Here is a 24,816-nt window from a genome sequence, read left to right as displayed (position 1 = left end):
AAAAAAAAAAAAAAAAAAAAAAAGAAAGAAAAAAAAAAAAGAAACAAGACTGATGAGTATTGTATTGAGTGTAAAGAACTGCATTTAGGGGCCAAGCACAGTGGCTCAGGCCTGTAATCCCAGCACTTTGGGAGGCTGAGGTAGGCAGATCATGAGGTCAGGAGTTCAAGACCAGCCTGACCAACATGGTAAAACCCTGTCTCTACCAAAAACAAAAAAACTTAGCTGGGCGTGGTGGCGCACACCTGTAATCCCAGCTACTCAGGAGGCTGAGGTTGCAGTGAGCTGAAATCACACCATTGTACTCCAGCCTGGGCGACACAGCAAGCCTCAAAAAAAAAAAAAAAAAAAAAGAACTGCATTTAGGCTGGGCGCAGTGGTTCACATCTGTAATCTAATACTTTGGCAGGCCGAGGCAGGAAGATCACTTAAAGACAGGAGTTCAAGACCACTGGGCAAAACATTGAGACCTCCATCTCTCTCTCTTTTTTTTTTTTTTGAGACTGAGTTTTGCTCTTGGTCGCCCAAGCTGGAGTGCAATGGCACTGCCGTGGCTCGGCCTGTGGTGGCTAAACGCCTGTAATCTCAACACTTTGTGAGGCTGAGGCGGGTGGATCACCTGAGATCGGGAGTTGGAGACCAGCCTAACCAACATGGAGAAACCCCGTCTCTACTAAAAATACAAAATTAGCCAAGCGTGGTGGCACATGCTTGTAATAATCCCAGCTACTTGGGAGGCCAATGCAGGAGAATTGCTTGAACCTGGGAGGTGGAGGTTATGGTGAGTTGAGATTGCACCATTGCACTCCAGCCTGGGCAACAAGAGCGAAACTCTGTCTCAAAAAAAAAAAAAAAAAATTAGCCAGCTGTGGTGGCACATGTCTGTAGTCCTAGCTACTCCAGTGACTGAGGCAGGAGGATTGCCTGAGCCCAGGGGTCCAAGGCTACAGTGAGCTATCATTGCATCACTGTACTCCAGCCTGGGCAACAGAGTGAGACCCTCTAAAAGAAACACACACACACAAAACAATACACATAAGAGTATAGGATCAGGCCAGGCGCAGTGGCTCACGCCTGTAATCCCAACACTTTGGGAGGCCAAGATGGGCAGATCACCTGATCAGGAATTTGAGACCAGCCTGGCCAGTATGGTGAAACCCCTTCTCTACTAATGATACAAACATTAGCTGGGCGTGGTGGTGGGCGCCTGTAATCCCAGCTATTCAGGAGGCTGAGGCATAAGAATCACTTGAACCTGAGAGGCGAAGGTTGCGGTGAGCTGAGACTGCACCACTGCACTGCCGCCTGGGCAACAGAGTGAGACTCTGGGGTACAAAAAAGAGTAAAGGACCAGAGTCAGGACACATGGGAACTCACCTTTGGACAAATTACTTAGTCTCCCTGAGATTATTTTATTCTCTATAAAATGGAGATAATACTACACATCTCATTAAGTTATTGAGAGGATAAGACATAATGCATGTTGGCCGTGTGCAGTGGCTCACACCTGTAATCCCAGCACTTTGGGAGGCCCAGGCGGTGGATTTCTTGAGGTCAGGAGTTCAAAAGCAGCCTGGCCAACATGGTGAAACCCCGTCTCTATTAAAAATACAAAAAAAAAAAAAAATTAGCTGGGCTTGGTGGGGCGCACCTGTAGGCCCAGCTACTTGGGAAGCTGAGGCAGGAGAATCACTTCAGCAGAGGTTGCAGCGAGCTGAGATCATGCCACTGCACTCCAGCATGGCGACAGAGCCAGACTCCGCCTCAAAAAAAAAAAAAAAAAAAAAAAAAAAATTAAATGCATGTAAAGGGCTTAGCTCCTGACCCTTAGTAAACTCTTCACAAAGATTAGCTTTTCTCACATAAAACCATTTCAGAATCCTAATTCTGAGGCCAGGCACGGTGTCTCACGCCTGTAATCCCAGCACTTTGGGAGGCCGAGGCGGGCGGATTTCTTGAGGTCAAGAGTTCAAGACCAGCCTGGTCAACATGGTGAAACCCTGTCTCTACTAAAAATACAAAAATTAGCCGGGCATGGCAGTGCGTGCCTGTAATCCCAGCTACTCGGGAGGCTGAGGCAGGAGAATCTCTTGAATTTAGGAGGCGGAGGTTACAATGAGCCGAGATCGCACCATTGCACTCCAGCCTGGGCAACTGCACTCCAGACTTGGCAAGAGACTCCGTCTCAAAAAAAAAAAAAAAAAAAAAAGAATCCTAATTCTGAAATGTCCAATTCCATTCAGTCCACTGTGAAAGTCCTCTCTGCAGTCTCCTTAACAGTCAACTCTAAACAGTTTCATTAAGAAAGCAGTTAGATCACATGGCAGCATGTCCCAGCTTAAGGAAGTTCTGAAGCTGATCTGATTCTTTGCTTTTGCAGCCTGATTCTGCTAAAAGTGCAAGCCATCCTTTCTAGTCATGCTATCATCCCTGCAGAAGACCTCCTCTCTCTCCTCCCTCAAGGTCTCTTCCCATGCAGGGATGTCTGTTGATGTGAAAGATTACAAACCTTTCCCATTCCTGGTTCTCTTACTCTCACATGTGTTTGGAGCATCCTAAATTGCCATAATTATGGTACAGCTTTAACTTCTACAAGATTCCTCTGCACCAGCACTGAGATTGCTACTCTTACACATCATCTTACTGAAATTCACAAAAATCCTATAAAGTGGATGATGACATCCCTGTAGAAAGACTCAGAGAGGTTAAATAAACTGCCCGGGTCACGTATCTAAAAAGTGACAGAGCCTGGTCCCAAACCTAGGTTTGTTTGATTGCATTAGCCAAAGCTCCAAGCCCACTACTATGCCTGCTTGGTAGGGCTGTTTATGATGCTCAATTCTCATCAGTGTAACTCAAAACAAAACTCTGCTTTTACTTTCATTCATTTTCTTCTTTACTAACGAAAATCCCGGCCTTCATTCTAAAGCAATTTCACTTGCTTTTGAAGCCCAGTAAATGTAACTGAGGGTAAGGTCAAATCGCGGTTTGCCTCACCCAACGAAAAGCACCCCAGAAGAACCAGATGCCGAAGAACCAACGTCCTCAGTGGGACAAGGCTCTAGCTCCCCGCTGCACTCTGCCAGCCATGTGACTTCGGGCCACGAGGCTCCCACGCTGCCGCCGCTGCACGGCTCCACAAGAAAAAAAACAACAAGACTCAGCGATATCTAGTCAGAACTGGGGGAAGAGGAGCGACCGAGGCCGCAGGCTTTCTCTGGCCACTGCCCAGGGGTCGGCGTAAAGGCCTTGCAGACACTGAACTGGCGGACCCCACAGACTTCCCCACCTGGAAACCTAAGCACGTCAGGGCCTGAAGCTTTGTGGTCATCTCAGCCCGGTCCCCACCCCAAGCCCGGAACTCACAGCTCCTGTCGCTTTGGCGAACTTATTGGCCACCTCCGAGAGTTGGTTATCGCGCAGGAAGCCGAGCACGAGGGGATACAGGTCGCTGGGAACCACGCGGCGCAAGCCGGCGTCCGCCATCCTCGGGCAATACGCGTCACTACCGTTGTCGACGCAGCACGACTCAGGAACCCAACAGGGGCAGTGGGCGGGCCCGTGTACGTCATTGCGCCGCGCGGGCGCATAGCGGAAAAGGCGGGGCTCCACAGGACAGTCCCACCTCCACCTGAGGTAGGGTAGACGGGAAATCTATAAACTCTTTCCGGTCCCACGTGTATCGCCATCTTGGTTAAGGGCGGAGCCCACTGGCCGCCAGTTTGTGGAGGTGGAGCTCTGACGTCAAGGGTCACGCCCTCGGCGTGGCGGGAAACTCGGGACTTCCCGCGCTGTCTTTCTGGGGGAGGTACCTTTTCTCAGAGCAGCGGTTTCCCGCGCCCCTGCTGGGATTCGGATTCCAGAGTAATGAGTGGACAAGCGGGCTAGAACAGTCCTTCCCCGTTCTAGACTTGGTCTACAAGATCTCCCAACCGCCCCCACTGGCGCACTGGCGCGGCCAATGGATTCTCGCCCTTCATCTTCATTGCCTCCAACACCCAGGGAGGCCCTTTCTGATACTATCCCAGCCTCCAGACTCCTGCCTCTGCTGCAGAGGCCCCTTCAAGTTATCCGTCGTGAGGGTGGGAGATGTTGTTCAGAGGATCCTTCAAGTTATCAGTCGTCCAGAGGATCCTTCAAGTTATCAGTCGTGAGGGTGGCAGGTGTTGATTTCCAAGCCGCCCCTCCCATTCCCCTTATATTCCGCCTTAGATCAGCTCCATGAAGAGGAAAGATGTCATGTACTAAACCTGAATCACACAGCTTGAAGAGATTGTTGAAAATAACCCTTCTTTCTCCAGGGTCAGAGTTCACACTCTCCCTTTGTCATGAGTAACTCCAATATCAATGCTCACATCTACCAAGTTAATTCCAAGTTCTGCCACATTTCAGATCATATAAGCAGTTAGCAATCGCTTCGATCCTACCCACTACCCCTTGGCTACCTCCCACTAATGCCGCTCAAGAAGGATAAGGATTCTCATGGAACACACCTCTCCTTTGCCTTTCTCCAGACACTCCCCTCTCCTGTATAAAACTGGCCAGGCACAGTGGCTCACACCTGTTATCTCAACACTTTGGAAGGCCAAGATGGGAGGATCCCTTAAGCCCAGGAGTTAGAGGTCAGCCTGGACAACATAGTGAAACCCCCCTCTCTCTACAAATTTTAAAGATTAGCCAGGTGTAGTGGCACGCACCTGTGTCCCAGCTACTTGGGAGGCTGGGGCGGGAGGATCGACTGAGCCAGGGAGGTCAAAGCTGCAATGAGCTATGATCCTGCCACTGCAACCCAGCCTGGGCCACAGAGTGAGATCCTATCTCAAAAATCAAAAACAAAGCCAGGCATGGTGGTTCACGCCTGTAATCTCAGCACTTTGGGAGGCCAAGGTGGGTGGATCACCTGAGGTCAGGAGTTCAAGAACAGCTCTGGCCAACACGGTGAAACCCTTTCTCTACTAAAAATACAAAAAAATTAGCCAGGCATGGTGACAGGTGCCTGTAGTCCCAGCTACTCAGGAAGCTGAGGCAGGAGAATCATTTGAACCCACAAGGTAGAGGTTGCAGTGAGCCAAAATTGTGCCACTGCACTCCAGCCTGGGAGACAGAACAAGACTCCATTTCAGAAACAAAAAAAAAGGCAAAAAAAAAAAAAAACAACCTCCACAGTTCCCTCTTCCCCATGCTTCCTATTCTATCCACATGCATACATTATTATTATTTCTTTTTTTTTTGAGACAGACTCTCGCTCTGTCACCCAGGCTGGAGTGCAGCGGCACAATCTGGGCTCACTGCAAGCTCCGCCTCCCGGGTTCATGCCATTCTCTTGCCTCAGCCTCCCAAGTAGCTAGGACTACAGGCAACGGCCACCACACCTGGCCAATTTTTTTTTTTTTTTTTTGATACGGAGTCTCACTCTGTCGCCCAGGCCGGAGTGCAGTGGCCAGATCTCAGCTCACTGCAAGCTCCGCCTCCCGGGTTTACGCCATTCTGCCGCCTCAGCCTCCTGAGTAGCTGGGACTACAGGCGCCCACCACCTCGCCCGACTAGTTTTTTTTTTTTTTTTTTAGGAGAGGGAGTCTCGCTCTGTCGCCCAGGCTGGAGTGCAGTGGCGCGATCTTGGTTCACTGCAAGCTCCGCCTCCCGGGCTTACGCCATTCTCCTGCCTCAGCCTCCCGAGTAGCTGGGACCACAGGCGCCCGCCACCTCGCCCGGCTAGTTTTTTGTATTTTTTAGTAGAGACGGGGTTTCACCGTGTTCGCCAGGATGGTCTCGATCTCCTGACCTCGTGATCCGCCCGTCTCGGCCTCCCAAAGTGCTGGGATTACAGGCTTGAGGCACCGCGCCCGGCCCCGACTAGTTTTTTGTGTGTGTGTGTTTTTTTAGTAGAGATGGGGTTTCACCGTTAGCCAGGATGGTCTCGATCTCCTGACCTCGTGATCCGCCCGTCTCAGCCTCCCAAAGTGCTGGGATTACAGGCTTGAGCCACCGCGCCCGGCCCAATTTTTTGTACTTTCAGTAGAGACAGGGTTTCACCATGTTGGCCAGGATGGTCTCCATCTCCTGACCTCGTGATTCACCCGCCTCTGCCTCCCAAAGTGCTGGGATTACAGGCCTGAGCCACGGCGCCCGACGTGCATTATTTAAAACATCTGAGCACCTGTTGCACCATGCAGTGATGGCTGCAAATGCCTCCTCAGCATAGCGGTAAGTGACAAAGCCGTAGTTGTCCCTGGTAGGAAGAGGGTAAAATGAACATAACTGACATGATGAATGTATACACCAGTCCCAGTTTAGAAAACCTTTCTTTGAAACAAATGTGAGCTTCTCTAGGTCCTTGTTATCAAAAACCCTTCCTGGACGGTGTCATCATCCCATTGTCAGAATCTACATTCTAAAAAGATCGCTAGATGATTCGAATTCTCTTTAAAGTTGAGAAGCACTGTCCTAAATGACTCATTTTAGACAAGACATCTGAGGAACCAAGTTTCAAATCCAGTGGGATTTTTGCACCTGACCAGGGAGAGGCATGTCCCTGGACCATGTTCAGATAGGAAAAGTGAATACATTTGGCATTAGCACCATACAAAGAAGCACAACAGCAGTTGGGAGTTCTCTCTAGTTGATGTTTATTAGTCTGCATAGTGACTTATGTTCCAAACACTGGGGATCCCCTCAGCCCCACCTATCTTACATAGGAATGCAAGTTAACTTGTTTCAATACCTGTTATAAAAAAACAAATACCCTTTTTAAAAAATCTGATTCAACACATTTTTTATTTCACTTTTTTCCGTTTCTTTATAAAACAGTCATCTCACTAGCAGCTCTCTCCCCTAGAGTAGGGGAAGGGGTGGAGGAGGTTGGGCACCTCCAAAGGAGAAAAAGGGTAGCAGGGAAGAGCCCAAGGTTACCTCCTGAGGTTCTTCTGGGCCTGTTTCAACAATGTGTCAAAGTCAAGAGAATCAAATTTGCTCTTTACAGGTGCAGGGTCAAAGTCTTCCCGGTTGGAGTCTATAAAGGTAAAGACAAACTTCAAGGTCTCTGACCACACTTCCCAACCACAGGGTCTGCAAATGGCTATCTCCCATCCCAAAAACGGATGGAGTGAAAACTGCTCTAATTTTAAGTCAAAGAGATAGAGTCCCCAGTCCCCATTTGGGTCTTTTTTTGTTTTTTTTCAGACAGTCTCGCTCTGTTGCCCAGACTGGAGTGCAGTGCTGTGATCTCGGCTCACTGCAATCTCCGCCTCCCGGGTTCAATCAATTCTCCTGCCTCAGCCTCCCGAGTAGCTGGGATTACAGGTACATGCCACCACCTCCAGCTAATTTTTTCTATTTTTGGTAGAGACGGGGTTTCATCATGTTGGCCAGGCTGGTCTTAAACTCCTGACCTCGTGATCTGCCCACCTCGGCCTCCCAAAGTGCTGGGATTACAGGCGTGAGCCACTGCACCCAGCCCCCTTGGGTTCTTTGTATGTCAAACTAAGATAAGTCTGCCTAGCCCCACTCACAAAGGGTTAGGAACCCTTGTGGGGAGGGGATGAAGTATTCCAAAGCTTTAGGCCCTCCCTCCACTCACCAAGATCAGAATAACTCCTCTTGCAGAACTGCCTTCGGCCCCCAAAGCAGAGATCAAAGGGCTGCTCATCTGCCTGCCGCAGCTTGTGGCCACTCTCGATGGCTGCAAATGCCTCCTCAGCATAGCGATAAGTGACAAAGCCGTAGTTGTCCCTGGTAGGAAGAGGGTAAGGCAGGGGCTGGAGTGACTATATGGGCCCATGCCATGGAGGAGACACAGCACCCCAGGGTACAGAGGTGGTTCTTCTCATTCCCAGTGGCCAACCCTGTGACTGCAGAAATGAAGGTGCCCCATATTGCTCAGCACACCAGAGCAAAGAGGCAAGACAAAGAAACATCAAGGTAGATGAATGGGATAGAAAGAACATCCTGACCTTGGGGCTCAAGCTTACCCTTGGACACGGAAGTGGATGGTGCACTCCTCAATCTCTCCAAAAACGGAGAACCTCTGTTTCAGCTCTGATCGAGTCATGCGGCCAGGTATCTTTCCAATGAAGACCACCCTTCTTTCTTCCTATGTTTGGAAATGAAAAAAAATCAGCATACCATGAGCCAGGGCTACAGCTGCAGGCAGCTCTCTGAGCTCAAGGTTCAGCGGGTAAGCCCCCTCCTCCCATGACCTGTTCCTCTACTCACTATTGCACGCTCCTTTTGCAGCACTCTTTGCCTTTGGTAATGGTCATGTGAACGATAAGAGCTGTACCTGGCAAGAGAAGGTGTCGTCAGCTCCCCAAACATAAGATAATTCAAGACTCAGAACTCTTAGGCACCTGCATGCCAGGTGCGTGGTGCTCCCTAAACACGTGCTCACCGCCGCCTCCTGTCACTTCTTCGGCGGGGGGATGGGGAGCGTGAGCGGCTTCGGGAACTGGATGATGAGGATGAGGAAGACGAAGAGGAAGATGATGACGAAGAAGAGGAAGAGCATCTTCGAGAACGTCCGGAGGAACTACAGCTGGACCTGAAGAAAAAGAGGGCATGCAGGAATGCTGGGAGTGGTTCAAGTATACTCTGCTTCTCTCACCCAGGCCCCAGTCCTATCTTTCTTTCAGGAAGCTCAGGACCAAAGACAAAGCAGAGTAGAAGAGGTCTAGAAGAACAATTTTCCTTCACAGATGAACAAACTGAAGCCCTTTGTGGAACTTTAGGTGTACCCAGAATGTTGTGGAGTGTTTTGGAAGAGATCACATTTATTTTCAATTGTGCAATTAAAAATTGAAAAATACTTAACAAATCAGAAAGAGGAAGAACAATAAATGGAGACTCAGGGAGAGGGCTGAGCCCTAGGTCTCACACCCAGCTATCTGTGGTGCTGGGGCCAATCCTGGGTCTTTTGGGTTACTATTGCTCCCCTACCAGGTCTCATGGAAATACTGTGAGCATGGTAAAGAGAGAGGTAACTGCTAGACTTGTAGTATGGGCCAGTTCTGAAGATATATATCATCTCCAAAATTCAAGAATTACTCATTAAGTGGGAAAACTTGGTTACGGAGAAAAAAAGACATTGCCAGGAAATAGATGAGGCCATAGCGACACCCAAAGGAACTGCCCCAGACACCTTCCTCAGCAGATGATTAAGGGAAGAACTATTTTCTATTAACAGGTAACCCACTACCTCACATAGCACCCAGAATACCAAAAAAAATGAAGGCTGATACAGTATGTGAAAAAAATCAACAGGGTCAAACTCAAACCCTAAAAGTCTCCCCACGGCAGGTCTCAAGGAAGCAGGAGACCTCACTGATACCCCAAACTCCAACAGGGGACAGAAGCAATCGTCTCACAGCTTGCCTCCTTCAACAATCCCGGAAAAGGGAAAACACAAAAGCCAAAGACAGAAATAGAAGCCTTAGCGCCTGGAAGTACCAAAGTCAATGTGTAAAAGCTTTCAAAGTAAACCACAGAAGTACGTCAACTTCCTAAATGGAGAGAACCTACAGGGCCATCAAAGCTCACCTTCGCCACCTCTTGTGTGGGGGGGAGAGGGACCTGGACCGAGATCGGGATGAGGAAGACGACGATGAGGATGAGGAGGAAGATGCTTCGCTGGTCCGGATGGACCCAGAGCTGACAGAACGACTGTTGCGGCCTCGGCGGCCCTGCCAGCCTTGGCTTGAGGGGCTGGCTGACCTGCAGGCTTTTCGGTAACAGCGCATTGACCGCTGCTTGGCTGAGGGTTCAGGGGGAGTCCTAGTGTTCATGTCATTCCGGCAGGGTGAGGCCTCAGGGGACAGCAAGCTGGATGGGGCAAGGCAGGGCGCTGAGGGATCTGCCTGCTCACTGCTAGTCCTGTGATCAAGTGGCTCCCGGGAGGCAGCTATGCATGGGGGCGGAGGGGCAGCTGGGCCCAAAGACAAAACAGGTTTGATGGTGATGTCCTGATGGCGCTTGACATTCCATCGGGAGCCCACCTCTGGAATGACTAGGGCAGGCATCTTTTTTGGGGGAGTCCTGCTCCGGACACAATAGTCATGGTCCCCAGAGCCCACATGGACTCGACTAGGGCCATGGACCCCTTCTTGGAGGCGAACTGCAGCTGGATGTTTGGCCTCCGTAACTCCTTCAGGCTTCAGGGTTCCCTCCTGGGCGGTGGACTTAGGAGATTTGGCTTTGGCCAGCAGTGAGACAGCAGCCAGGGGCTTCCATAACTGGTGGGGAGGGGTAGCTGGAGGGGTGAGCCCTGTGGTGGGGAGGGAGGATGGAGATAGCAGGGTGAGATCCGATTCTACACTTCCAAATACTGTGTATATAGCCTCCAGAGACCCCCACCTCATCTCACAAAGTACACCAAGCAAGGTAAGCAGCCCAACTTCTCCCACTGCTTCAACTGTTCCTTCCCCATGTTCCCCAACTTGGGAACCAGCAAGAGAAATCCAGCCAGCTACGGTCTTCCTAAAGCCCTCATCCTCTCACTAGCTGGCGGGCAGGTCCTACAGTCTAGCTCTCCATTCTCAGATCCGCCCCCTCCACCCAGTACTGCCTGACTTCTAGGCTGCATCTTGCCTACTTTGTAGGCATATTCTGATGGTCTCCCCACTTCCAGTTTCAGAGTCATCCACCTGTCTTCTATATTCCTGCTAGATGGAGCACCCAAAAACCAATCTGGTAAAGTTTCTTCAATGCATAGGATAAAGTCCAAAGAGCTTAATATGGCATTTGAGGTCCCTATAATCTGACCTTCTATTTACCACTCCAATTTTATCTCTTGCTTTACCACTGTCCACTGCCCTGATCAGCTACTACACTCCAGCTAAACCAAGCCACTCACAATTCCCCAAAACATACCTGGCTGGTTTTGTTTCTTCAGTTCATTCAAGCTGCTCCGTCTTCCTAGAATGTCCTCTCCCCTAAATCTACCACCTGATTGATAGTTTCTCAAGCCTCAGCTTAGGATATTAGTTTCTATATAACCCTACCCTGACTGTCCCTCTTCACATCTCACTGTAATCCATAGGTTGTTTTTTTTTTTTTTTTTTGGTGGGACGGAGTCTCACTCTGTCACCCAGGCTGGAGTGCAGTGGCACGATCTTAGCTCACTGCAAGCTCCGCCTCCTGGGTTCACGCCATTCTTCTGCCTCAGCCTCCCAAGTAGCTGGGACTACAGGCACCCACCACCACGCCCAGCTAATTTTTTGTATTTTTAGCGGAGACCGGGTTTCACTGTGTTAGCCAGGATGGTCTCAATCTCCTGACCTCGTGATCCACCTGCCTCAGCCTCCCAAACTGCTGGGATTAAAGGCGTGAACCACCACACCCGGCCTTTTTTTTTTTTTCTTCTGAGACAGTCTCGCTCTGTCGCCCAGGCTGGAGGGCACTGGTGCGAACTTGGCTCACTGCAAGCTCCGCCTCCCGAGTTCACGCCATTCTCCTGCCTCAGCCTTCCAAGTAGCTGGGACTACAGGCACCCACCATCACGCCCAGCTAATTTTTTTGTATTTTTAGTAGAGATGGGGTTTCACTGTGTTAGCCAGGATGGTCTCAATCTCCTGACCACGTGATCCGCCCGCCTCAGCCTCCCAAAGTGCTGGGATTACAGGCGTGAGTCACCGCGCCCAGCCTTTCTTTCTTTTTTTTTTTTTTGAGATGGAGTCTTGCTCTGTCGCCCAGGCTGGAGCGCAGCGGCACAATCTTAGCTCACTGCAAACTCCGCCTCCTGGATTTAAGTGATTCTCCTGCCTCAGCCTCCCAAGTAGCTGGGACTACAGGCGTGTACCACCACGCCCAACTAATTTTTGTATTTTTTAAATAAAGATAGGGTTTCACCGTGTGGGCCAGGCTGGTCTCAAACTCCTGACCTCAAGTGATCCACCTGCCTCGGCCTCCCAAAGTGCTGGGATTATAGGCGTGAGCCACTGTGCCCGGCCCATAGGCTGTAACATAGCACCTGATACTCAACATGCTCATTTGTTTACACATCTGCCCTCTAGACTGTGAGTACCTCAAGGCTGGAGATCAGATCTCTATATCCTTAATGCCTACACACAATTGATTTGGAGTAGGCTCAGCAACTGTTGCCGCATAGACTAATCACAGGCAGAATTCCCCACCCTGAACCCACCTGCCACGTTGGCCAGTTCTGGGGCTTGTAACCGGTCTAGGGGCCTCTTCTCCTGGGGAATGTCAACGCCGCTGGCGGGGGGGAAAAGGGAAAGCCTGATTCATTGCCTCCTCGACATCTTGTACATTTGCCTTTCTCACAAATCAACGGGAGGGGGTGGGTGCAGAGAAGAATGGGATGCACAAACTGCCCCCATCATCTTCTTCCTGCACAAAAGGGTCTTATTGACTGAACTACAGATTGGGTCTCAACTCAGCCCTGCCCAATTCCAAGAGGCAGGCTGGCTATGACCTTGAATACCCGCCACCTCCTTCACATCAGGAGTCTCACCTGCCCAGCTCAAACCAACCTGAAATCAATGTGGAGGGGAACATGCTTGGCAGAACAGGATGGAGGACCATGAACATGAAAAATGAGTCCTAGCCATTAATATCTTCCTCCACTTTAAGTTACAACATTACCAGCACTGAGTGAACTTGAAGTGTTATTAAATGAAGGAAAGAAATCCCCAAAGGCATGACTTGCCAGGAGATAAAAGGCACCTCCAGGACATTTGGAACCCCTGATTGGAATCAGCTGGAGGGCAGTGAACATGCCCGTCCTCACCTCACCACCCAAGATACTGCCCAGTAGTGATGGGCAGAGTTAGGGGTGGCGAAACAGGGAAAGACTCTAGAGCTGACTACAACGTCCCTGCAACAGACGCATCCAGTTGATGGTCCTGGAGTGTCAGCCGGCTGCTGACCAACAGCTGTAGGGTAACTCGCTCACATCTCCATACTTACCCTGAGTTTCCTACAGCCAAGCTGTCAGCAGGAGCCGGAGGAGGACACTCCTTTTTGGCTGCAAAGAAACCATACTAGTTAAAAGCCCAACCAGATGTTCTAACTGAGGCGGCACAGAAGGGCTTGCTTTGAGACCCAAAGGAGGAAAATCCACTTTGCCTATATATTCCCTGTTGGGATCTCCCCGAAGAGATCCAGTCTCCTCCAGTGGATGACCAAGTACTATTTTTTTTTTTTTTTTTTTGTTTGAGATGGAGTCTCGCTCTGTTGCCCAAGCTGGAGTGCAGTGGCCGGATCTTGGCTCACTGCAAGCTCCGCTGCCCGAGTTTACGCCATTCTCCTGCCTCAGCCTCCCGAGTAGCTGGGACTACAGGCGCCTGCCACCTCGCCCGGCTAGTTTTTTGTATTTTTTAGTAGAGACGGGGTTTCACCGTGTTAGCCAGGATGGTCTTGATCTCCTGACCTCGTGATCCGCCCGTCTCGGCCTCCCAAAGTGCTGGGATTACAGGCTTGAGCCACCGCGCCCGGCCTGACCAAGTACTATTTTTAATCATGTCTCTTTTCTGCTCAGAAACACCCACATTCCTCCACTGAATTTGAGATAAAGTCCAAATGTATAAGCCTAGTGTTCAAGGTGATCTATGATCTGCCTAACTAGCTTCCTGGCCTCGCAGCCTACTCTCATTCTATAAATCACATTTTCTATTTTGCCTTGTTACCAACTCAGGAATCATTTCTGTAGATTCTTCTCCCCAGTTAGACCGTAAGCTCCTTGAGAACAGGATACAGTGTTCTCCATAGCACCTACATCCATGCCTTATACTGAGAAAGCCAGCTATTCATTGCCTTTCGAATGTGCCATATGCCATTCTTCCTATACCTACCCTTTGCCTTTAGTTGCCACACATATTCTCTCTGTGAATTCCTACCTGTCTTTCAATGTCCAGCCTGAAAGCTACTTCCCTCTAGAAAAACGTCCCTAAACAACCCCAACCTGCTTGGATTCTTTTTTTTTTTTTTTTTTTTTGAGACGGAGTCTCACCCTGTCGCCCAGGCTAAAATGCAACAGCACAATCTCGGCTCACTACAATCTCTGTCTGCTGGGTGCAAACAATCCTCCTGCCTCAGCCTCCCGAGAAGCTGGGATTACAGGCACCCGCCACCTCGCCCAGCTAAGTTTTGTATTTTTAGTAGAGATGGGGTTTCACCATGTTGGCCAGGCTGGTCTCAAATTCCTGACTTCGTGATCCGCCCGCCTCAGCTTCCCAAAGTGCTGGGATTACAGTCATGAGCCACTGCGCCCGGCCTGGATTCTCAGTCTACTCTTTTATAATACCTTCCTTCCTGTATCACTGCCGTCCCTAGCTTGGATTACCATCACAGTTCAATCTTGTCTCCATCTTCCAATTAGGGAGCTGCTCTAGTGGCTAAGGCTGTCCCCTCTCACCCTAGTTAAAGCAACTACAGGGCTAGGCCCAAAAGAAGTATCACCAAAAAAAGAGTTGGAACAAAACTACCCATGTTCCCTCACCTTCTGATTTCTCAAACTGCTCCAGCAGACTGGACAGGTCCGATGCCTCAATTCCTGTGGAGGCACACAACACAGGATTGAAAACGAGCCCCCATCAACTGAGTACACAGGTCCCAGGAAGCCCCCAAATCATCTCACTTCTCCCTTTCCACTCCCCCTGCCCTCTGTACTAAGTGAACCAAGGCAGCAGCACAAAGCATGAAGGATTCAAACCAACCCAGAGCTCTGCCTCTGAAGAACCCTCCACAGCCAGGCATGGTGGCACACATCTGTGCCTATAAATCCGAGCTACTTGGAAGGCTGAGGTGGGAGGACCACTTGAGCCCAGGAGTTCAAGTCCAGCCTGGGCAACACAGGGAGACCTCATCTCTTAAAAACAGAAACAGGCTAGGCACGGTGGCTCACACCTGTAATCCCAGTACTTTGGAAGGCTGAGGCGGGGGGATCATGAGGTCAAGAGATTGAGACCAACCTGGCCAACATGGTGAAACCTCACCTCCACTAAAAATATAAAAATTAGCCGGGTGTGGATGTGAGCACCTGTAATGCCAGCTACTGGGGAGGCAGAGGCAGGAGAATCGCTTGAACCCAGGAGGCGGAGGTTGCAATGAGTCAAGATCGCACCACTGCACTCCAGCCTGGGCGACAGAGGGAGACTCCATCTCAAAAAAAAAAAAAAAAAAGTTCCGGCGCAGCGGCTCACGCCTGTAATCCCAGCACTTTGGAAGGTTGAGGCGGGTGAATCACAAGATCAGGAGATCAAGACCAACCTGCCTAACATGGTGAAACCTCGTCTCTACTAGAAATACAAAAATTAGCTGGATATGGTGGTGGGCACCTGTAGTCCCAGCTACTTGAGAGGCTGAGGCAGGAGAATGGCATGAACCTGGGAGGTGGAGGTTGCCTTGAGCCGAGATTGCGCCACTGCACTCCAGCCTGGCGACACAGCCAGACTCCGTCTCAAAACAAAACAACGAAAACAAAAAACTCCCCCAAAGAAATCCAACAAAGGCCAGCCTCATCAGGGTGGCTTATCCTGTTCTAGAGAAGAGTCCCCCAGCCAACTTGGGGACTATGTAGGGGAACTGTGTGGCACTCACCAATCTCACTGATGAAAGCCTGTACCACATCTTCAGAACCCTGAGTATGTGGGGTAGGCAGGAAGGACAGCTTCCTTAGACGGGCTGGGTGGACAGGAGGCAGCTTGGAGACAGTGCTCTGCCTTGGTGTCGGAACAGCCTTGGTAGCAGGCAAGGGGGGCTTCTCCCTGGGCCTGGTCTCCTGGGTCTCAGGCTTTAGCCCCTCTGATGCAGGTTCCTCAACAGTCACACCTTCAGCAGACACACATGCTGGAGCCGCTGGAGCCTTCAGCCGGGGACTTTGCACCAGGGCAGACACCTTATGTTTCGGATGGGGAGATGCAAGCACTGGCTTGACCTCCACCTTGGTAGGCTCTATCTGTGGAGCTCCATGGCCAGGTAGCCCACTGAGGGGAGGAGTCATCGACACGGGAAGTACATTTTCAGGAGGGCCAGCTGGAATGCCCCTAGACTCCATCTTAGCTTGGGGAACAGCTCTCCCAACGGAGGCTGCAGGCAAAGGAGGCGGGGGTACAGTAGACCAGAATGGAGCATGTTGAGGCCCTGGGCCCCATCCCAAGGACCCATAGGTACAGGTGGAACTGTAAGGTAAGACTGGGGCAGGAGGGGGTGCCCAAGGCACATTGCAAGTGGGAGGCATGGCATAGGCGCCAGGAGTACCAGACACTAGGGGCACTGTCGGTGGGGGGGGGCAGGCAAGGATAGCCAGAAGGGGACACAGGAGGATAACAAGGCCAGGGTGGCATGGGGGCATAGTGAGTAAATGGATCAGGTAGGACTGGCCCCATAGACACTGGAAGACTAGGAGGCTGCAAGGGAGGTGGCGGCAGACTGGGGGGTATGCCCAGCCCACCTGCAGGGAAAGACAGGGCAGTAGGCATTGCGGGAGGTGTGGGCACAACAGGGGACACAGACTGCACAGGAGGGGAAGGTCTCGCCAACAATGGCATCTCCTGGGATGGCACCTGCTCAGTGAGAGCTGAGGCCACAGATTTGCTTACAGGTGGCTCAGGACCAGGAGAAGCAGGGCTGGGACCTACAGGCACAAGGCAAGTCTCAGGGGGCGCTTCAGGGCTTCTCTGTAGAGCTGTCTTCTTGGCTGGGGCTGGTGGGATGACAAGACAAGGGATGTCTGCCAGTCCTGTGGGAGTCTCTGGAAGGCTAGGCCACTTCCCAGTTGGGGGCTGGGGACTTCTCTCTTCTGTTTCTGCTTGGCGTTGCTGCCTTCGTCGCCGGTATTCAGATAAGCTGAGAGGCCGAGGTCTGGCTTCATGGGTTGTAGCACTGGTACCACTTTCAATTTTCAGAGAATCCACAACCTCTTTGACTTCAGGGATGATGGTCTTTGGTGGGTCCAAGGACTCTGACTCCAGGAGGAGCTGGGGGGCTGGACCCCCCAGGGCTGATGACACTGCAGCACGTCTGGGATCAGTTGGTCTGGACTTAACTAGCACTGGGTCAACTGCAGTCAGGTCATTAGGAACAGGGTCAACTAGTGCTAGATCAACTGGTGCTGGGCCAGACGGGACAGCATCAACTGGTGGCAAGTTATCTGAGACGGGAACCACTGCAGGGTCAACTGCTGCTGAGTCAGCCAGGACTGGGTTGATCAGCACTGGCCCAGCAGGGAGAGGCTCAACCAGTTCTGAACTGGTTGAAGAAAGGTCAACCAACCCAGGGTCAACAGGTACAGGGCCAGCTAGAACAGAGCCAACTGCAGTGGGATCAGCTTCAACAGAGTCAACTGGCATGGGGCTGGCTTGGGCAGAGTTGACCAATGAGAGATGGGTTGGTACAGGGTTGGCTTGGATAGTGTCAGTCAACTTGGGGTAGAGGTCTAGAGGGCCTTCTTTAGCAGGACTACATTGTCCAGCACTTCTCTCCAAGTTCTTAGGGCTAGAATTCTCCAAGGCAGCTGCCCAGGCCCGAGCCCAAGCCCGAGGCTTCCCCTTACCCTGGAGAGGCCCAGACTCTCTTGGAAGTTCTTCCTGAGGCTGTTTCTGCAAGTTGTCTACCTGAGCGGTCACTTCCGTACCTACGGCAGACTGCCCACGAGAAGATGACCTCAGCCTCCTGGCATAGCCTTCCACACAGGCTGCTGGCTGCTCCTTGCTCTTCTTCTTCCTGCCCTTTCGAGCTCTCTGGGAACCCGGTGCTGCATTGGCAGGTGGGTTCTGAGGCTCCTTGGGCACCACTGGCTCCATGACCTCCCTGGGCTTCAATAAGCAGGCTGAGTCCAGCTTCTCCTCTGAGTTCAATGACAACCCCTTCTTCTCAGAGCAGAGGGTTATCTTGGGCACAGCAGCCTCCGTCTCTGACTCCAGTGTAGGCATCAGCAGCTGCAAGGCAGAACTAGTCTCTAGAGAGTCATCCAGGAGCACAGGCTGGGGTCCAGGAGAGACCTGTCGCACCACAACTGGTATCTCCAGGTCATCGCCAGCTGTGGCTGCCTGGCCCACAATCTCCAGCACTACACAGCCCTCAGGCAGCGTCAGATCATCTGGCTGCTCCTGAAGCTCAGCCTCAAGTGATGCCAGTTGGGTGAGGTTGGGCAGGCAGTATGGGTGCATGGCCCGCACCAGCTCACTCAGGGAGGAGATGCTCTCATCACCAGCTGCTGGCACTGCCGTCTCTGCTGCTGTTGCTTTATCTTCCTCCTCAGGGCAGGCCAAATGCATGGGGAAGTCCGGGGTACTGCTCACACAGTTGTCAAGCTCCCCAGCAAGAATCTGGCCACTGAAGCTGGCCACCTCCTCTTCTTCTTCTCCATCACTGCGCTGCTGGGGAGGTGGCGATTGGCCCCAGCGTGGTCTTGATCTTGGGGGCCTCCAGCTGGGAAGCTTGGGGGAAGAAGTCTCTAAGAAAGAAGGAGGGGAGAAGTCCCAAGGGGGATCTGGAAGAGACATTTCAACCTGCAGGAGAGAAGAGAAGTCTCAGGAGGAGTTTTCTTTGGGAAAGTATTCTCCAGACCTGTCCCCACACATTCCTCCCACCCGGGAGTTTCTGAAGCCCCCTAGGTCAGGCTTACCCCACTCCCTCTACTGCTGCCTGTACTGGGCCCCAATGGGTCAACTGGGGTGATGAGGTCACGTTCTGGGGGTGTCCGAGAGAGAGTAAGCAGCTTGTGTAGCTAAGAGGAAAGAAAGACCCGAGATCAGTCTATGCTTCAGAGCTATATGAGTAGGTCCACAGGCATGGGTCTAAACTTCATACCAATCCCCTTCCCCTGGTCCCACACTCACAGAGGAGCCCTCCCGGGGTGACACAAGCAGCTCCGAATCAGGAATGCTGTCAAATGGAGAAAGGTTCTCAGAATCTGCATTGTCCAAGATCTCCGTCAGAGCCGTGAGCAGCGACACTTCATTCTGGTCCTCCAGAGATAACCTGCTCTGCTCCAGAAAAACAACCAGAAGGTCCTACCAACATCCCTAATGACCTACTATGCCACTAAGGACTGGATATCGAAAGAATCAGTCTCCCAGGTTCAACTCAGCTAATGGGGCAGCAAGAGGGATCTGAATACCAGAAGGCATAGATTCCGATCTCAGTTACCATCCACCAGCTCTCTGGTGTCAACAGGGACCTGTCAGACTTGACTCAAGCTTGGGCTTCACACATTCCCCTACCCTCAAATAAGATGTGGGACGCTCAGCAGACAACCATCGGCTAGGCTAGAAATGAGCTCAAAAACAGAGATCAGAACCCTCTGGACATGCAGTTCAGGGGCCTAAACAGTGGGAAAGGCCTTGGACTACAGTCCAAGTTAGGCAAGGAATTCTTACATGGGACATAATCTGGCAGCCTGCAGCCTATTTCCCTCTTAGAGACAAAAAATACACTTGAAGGGTTCCGGTTGGGCACCCAGGAAGAAGCTAAGGTCCTGGGAGAGCAGAGCCATGCCAAGAATTTTAGCTAGAGCCTCCCATGTAAAGCTCCTGCTTGAAGATATCCAAGCCCAGCCCCAGCTCACCTCTCCAAGGCTCCCAAAATCCTCGATGAGGGAGATGAGGGAGGCATCCATGTAGCTCTGCATGGTCCCCAGCAGCGTCTCATCCTGCAGCATTAGCTCCTCCATTTCCAGGTCCTTGTCCCTCAGAGATGGGCCCAGCCGAGACAGACTGACAAAGCCAGAATCACCCCCTTCCTCGTGCAGCAGCACCTGGAGCAGAGAAGAAGGCGAGAAGGGTATGAGCCCTCTGGCAGCAGCTGATTGGTATGCTCCATAAATCAGGTACCCTCCACTGCTGGGCCCAAACTCAGCAGCTGCCCCACTGTTGCCAAACTTCCGGGCTAGCAGGGCAGAGAAGCACAACCTATGAGCAAAAGCCCCAGCCAGGATGGCAGTTTTCAAGGACCTTCTGGGGCAGAAAAACATTTCGGCTCCAACCAGAAACAGCTAAAGTCACAGGAGATTAAAACTCAGGAGTAAAAACATCAGAAAAATCAAGATTGTTCAGAATCATCTACTGGCAGCAGTGAAGATAACAGTCTGAGGGGCTCACCAAAGCAAAAGAGGTCAACAAAGAGACAGCTGCAGCTGCAACAACCTCACCTACCTCAAACCCCATTTAGGTACTCTGCTCTCTGCTTAGTGCAAATCCTATCTTCTTCAAGAAGACACCCCAGCTTCCAGCCCACGGTGATCTCTCCTCACAACTCTAAAATCATAGACTTTTCTGCAGCATTAAGTTTTCTGGCAATCACACCCCACCCCACTACCCCCAGCCCCGTGAAACTCCCGGGTTTGGACTCCTGGGTTCAAGCGATTCTCCTGCCTCAGCCTCCGGAGCAGCTGGCATTATAGGCGCCCACCACCATGCCCAGCTAATTTTTGTATTTTTAGTAGAGACAAGGTTTCACCATATTGCCCAGGCTGGTCTCAAACTCCTAACCTCAAGTGATCCACCCGACTCGGCCCCCGGAAGTGCTGGGATTACAGGCAGGAGCCACCACGCCCGGCTGACACTTATTTTGAAAGCTCAACGGTGAGACACTCAACCTCTCAATGGTAATTCCAAGCAAAGGGCCTCTTCCCCACTCCTACCAGGTGAGAGCAAGTGAAGAGAAAGCTTGATTCCCTAGATGGAAAGGCCCCGCCCGACACTCCTCTAAGAACTAGCAGCATTTATGGTCTCTTGTGTTAGGCATCAAGCAGCCCGCCCAGACCTGTCAAGAGTGTGGGTGTTGGCAGGGCCAGAAGGGACTAGAATGGTAGTGGTGAGGCCAGAGCCACAGGGATCTCCGCTACAGTAGTCCCCCCTTATCCTAGAGGGATAAGTTCCAAGACCCCCAGTAGATGCCTGAAACCACAGATACTACCAATACATTGGTATGTATTGATACATACAATACCTACCAACGATGAAGTTTAAGTTATAAATTAGGCACAATAAGAAATTAATAATAAAATAGAACAATTAAAACAATATACTGTAATAAAAGTTACATGAATGTGGTCTCTCCCTGGCTCTCAGAATATCTCACTGTACTGTACTCACGTATTTTTAGACCCCAGTTGACGGCAGGTTAACAGAAACTGTGGATAAGGGGAAACTACTGTATAGGAAACATGAAGTAAAAAGGCCTGAGAACAGGATCACATACAGACAGGCAAGACTTTTCTTTTCCCCTTCTGCAAAGTGAAATTCTGCACCACTTCCAAAAGAAAAAAGCAACAGGTGTCCCCCCCCAACCACCACAATATATACCCTCCTAACAGAGCTGGGTACCAACGCCCAGGGAAAGGAAAGGTTGGTTAAGGACGCGTTAGGAGGCCAGGCCCAGAGAATAAGTGAAAGGTGGTAGGTTTTAGGCACTAACTCCTCCCAGGCCTTCACAATCCTATAATTACAAACCAGCACCTGAATAGCACCTGGCTCAGCAAACACTCCAGGATGAGCCAAGAGGCTGCAACTCCACTTCCTCTGCCACCACCTACCTACCAGAGCCCCAGCAACTAGGCTGGAATCTCAAGACAATGCCCAGCTCTCTATGAACCACTTATCTTCACCTCCATCAGGTGTCCAGTCAAATACACCCTTACACTTGACCTCACCCATCACTCAATTCCCAAATAGCACAGCTCCCAGAGTACCAAGATCATCCAAGTGCTAAGCCCAGGCTAAAAGTGAGCCAGCCATCAGCACCTCTAACTTCAAAAACCTCCCAACTAGCTTTCCCCCACCAAACCTTCTCCCTCCAGGATTCAAAAACAGCCAGAAGCTTTTTAAATGCATATCTGATCACTGCCTGAGACCCTCCCTAAGTCCCTTCAATGGCATTTTACTGCTCTTAGGATTAGGTTTAAACTCTTTAATATAGCTTACAAAGTCTTCCCCACCAGACTTCTGCTCCAGCGTGTCCTCTCCCACTACTCTGCAGTACAGGTCTCGGTTTCTCCAATAAGCCATGCTCTCTTCCTCCTTGAGGCCTTCACTATTCCCTGATTAAAGGTTTTCCAGTCTTAACATCTCAGCTTTAAATGTCCCTTCCCAGACTCTGCAAAGTAGATCACTACTGCCAATTACATAAACCCAAATATCCTGCACTTTTGTCTCATTCACTATTATTTATCATGTTCTATCCTAATTCAAACATAGATCCTGAGGGATAAAGACCATGTTTGTGTGGTTTACCTGTGTATCCCCTGTGCCTAAACATAATGGTATTTCAATAAATAACTGGTTGACTGACCAGCTCACATATACCCATCTTTGGTTTTGGGGGGAAGGGAATGACAATCTCTCCATGAGATCCTCTCCAATCCCAAATTATCACTTAATGCCTATTAGAGCTGGACCTTGGATCCTTCCTGCCTCTCCCTGTGCTATTTGGGAATTGAGTGATGGGTGAGGTCAGGTGTGAGGGCGTCTCTCTGACTGGACACCTGATGGAGGTGAAAATGAATGGTTCATAGAGAGCTAGGTAGGCATTGTCTTGAGATTCCAGCCTAGTCCCTGGGGCTCTGGTAGGTAGGCAGCACCAGCCCCGAAAGATGTGACCTCTGAGAAAGTAGGGGAGAAGGGATTAGCGCTCCCAAATTCTTGTCCCAGAAACCATTCTCCCCTGGGCAAGGGCCTAGATTGGTCTGCCGGACCTGACATTACCAGGCAGCCTGCAGCCCAACTCCCACCTAGTAACACACAAAAAACGCTGTCAAGGACTCAGTTTAATTGTTTGAGATAACAGTTCAAACTAATTCCTGCCCCTTCCACCCTAGGTGGAAACTTCTAAGAAGCCCTCCACTGTAGAGTAGGACAATAACACTTTTTGAAAGCCAAGAAAAAAAATCTAACAGAATTCCCCCTCAACCAGTAGATGTTCAACTACTGAACAACATGTTGAATAGTTCTCAAACCGCCTCCAACTTTTCCCATCCCCATCAAAATATCCAAAGAGCCTTAAATACGGACCACCCCAGTTTCTGTGTGTCAGATTACAGGAGCATGCCTTCCCAAAAGAGATGCTGGAGGAAAAAGTGAGGAGAGAAGAGGATTCCCTTTCCCTTTCTTAACCTTGTCCCAGGTATATGTTGACACTCCTCATGCCCCTTGAATCACTAATAAGGCAAGACTGCAAAGCAACCAAAACGCCAATGCCCGTGACTCACAACCCACCCCAAGCCGGTCAGACAGAAGCGCCACAAACTCACTCCTCCACAACCCTTCAGCCTCAGCCCTCTACCCTCCCCATCACACTCCGCCATCCGCAGGGAACAAACACCCGGAACATCTGGAGAGTCCTTCACCATCAGCAGTGGAGAGACGCTGCGCACCCAAGCAGCAGGGAAAAAAAACCTGCAAGGCTCTGAACAAAGTTGACTCTAGCAGCCCTTACCTTCCTTCCCGGCCCGGGCCTCTCGCCCCGGCAGGAGATGGCGGGACCGGTGGAGACACACCCAGTTCGCGTCAGCGAGGCTCCAAGGCCGATACTAGATGCCCGACAGCCTCGGACTGGAGCCACGTGGACGTTCCTTCCCCGCCCCCACGTGGACCCGCAGCCTGCGCCCCCCTCCACCAGGATCCCGACCCACGTGGATGCCCGGGCCGCCTAGAGGGGGAGGGGAGGCAGACAAGTTCTCCCGGGAAAATTGCTCCCCCCACCCCACGTGGCTCCGAAAAGGGAACTGCGGCGCCGGGCTCAGGGAGCCCCACTGGGCATCCTTACAGGGAGGTCTCAGCCTTCGACCCCAAGTCCGAACCCCTGACCCCCACCCGCGGGTTATGTTTCCGACACCCGGCTCTGCCCCTCCGGCGTCCCCCAGGAATGGCCGTAGAGACGCTGCCTCTGCCCGCCTACCCCTAGCAAACGGCCTAGGGTCCTCTTGGTCCGGCCCGGCTCCCGCGGCCACCCGGCATCGACTCCCAGGCGATTCCTCCCTTTCCTGTGGCGTCCACGTGTCACCGCCCGGCACACACCGCTTTGCTGCCAGCCGCGGGCCGCCAGCCAGCCTCTCACCTGCTCCCCGCCGCTCACAGCGCCCAAAGTGCCATACGGCGCTTGGCTTCGACTTCCCCAACCGCTGCCGCGGGCTCCCCCGCCAGGGTCCGGGCCGGGGCCCCCACTCGGGGGCGGCGCGACTCCGTCTCTCCGTCCCCGGCGCGCCGCCATCTTGGCCCCTGAACACCCAGCGCTGCTCTGATCGCCGGCGCCGCCTCGCCCAGCCGATTGTGGGAAGGGAACTACAACTCCCGAATGACACTGCAAGACTACGAATCCCAGAGGGCCGTGCGGCGAGACCCACTTGCACCCTGGAAGAAGGCCCTGGCCTCGCGCGAAGGTTCCTGGGAGTAGTAGTCGCTTTACGTGGGGACCGTTTGGCACTAGCTCTAGACATCCTGTAGGGTTTAGTTTCGTGGTACACTGGGATACCGATTTAGGGAGCGCTTAGCAGTAAGGGGGAAAGTTAATATTTGCGTATTTTATTGTGGTTAACCTGTCCAACTGTTGGAACGTCCTCTTCGTCGTTCTACCTGCTGTACGTTCCTTTCACTTTAGTCCAAATGGGTCGAAGTGGGCCTATATATGTTTTGAAACACCACCCCCTAGTGGGCACTTGCGCTCCAAGCGCTAATCCTCACCTAATCCCATACTGCGGCAGTACTGCAAATTTAATCGGAAAAGACCGCATTCTCTGCCCTCTCTGCTGCTACTCAGAAACTTAGGTTGCCTTCTCTATCAAATTTGTTTCTTGCTGATCCAGGTCTCCTTGCTGTTCCCTAAAGACAACAGGTGTTCTCCTGCCTATGTGTCGGCCTGGAATACTTG

At 51.5% G+C, this 24,816-nt stretch overlaps 2 protein-coding genes across 4 annotated transcripts in view; both read right to left on the bottom strand.

Annotated features, from left to right (window-relative positions):
* Positions 1-3,718, bottom strand: part of NOLC1 (nucleolar and coiled-body phosphoprotein 1) — an 11,838-nt gene extending 8,120 nt beyond the window's left edge. For all 3 annotated transcript variants that reach the window (XM_025395892.1, XM_025395891.1, XM_025395894.1), the window contains exon 1: positions 3,367-3,718. In XM_025395892.1, coding sequence (XP_025251677.1) covers positions 3,367-3,486 — 120 coding nt within the window. In that variant the 5' untranslated portion in view covers positions 3,487-3,718. The remainder of the gene's footprint in view (positions 1-3,366) is intronic.
* Positions 3,719-6,602: 2,884 nt separating this feature from the next.
* Positions 6,603-24,228, bottom strand: PPRC1 (peroxisome proliferator-activated receptor gamma, coactivator-related 1). The gene is given in 15 exon segments (XM_025397352.1): positions 6,603-7,009; positions 7,577-7,728; positions 7,968-8,089; positions 8,212-8,278; positions 8,387-8,536; positions 9,532-10,255; positions 12,134-12,204; positions 12,919-12,976; positions 14,450-14,503; positions 15,550-16,240; positions 16,242-18,461; positions 18,578-18,679; positions 18,792-18,938; positions 19,520-19,708; positions 24,007-24,228. Coding segments are annotated over 15 exon segments (5,004 nt in total). The 5' UTR covers positions 24,160-24,228; the 3' UTR covers positions 6,603-6,905.
* Between the last annotated feature and the right edge of the window lie 588 nt (positions 24,229-24,816).

This window comes from Theropithecus gelada, chromosome 9 (assembly GCF_003255815.1).
Source record: "Theropithecus gelada isolate Dixy chromosome 9, Tgel_1.0, whole genome shotgun sequence".
Lineage (NCBI taxonomy): Eukaryota > Metazoa > Chordata > Mammalia > Primates > Cercopithecidae > Theropithecus > Theropithecus gelada.
Note: the sequence above shows the minus strand (reverse complement) of the source record. Positions and strands in the feature narration are given on the sequence as shown.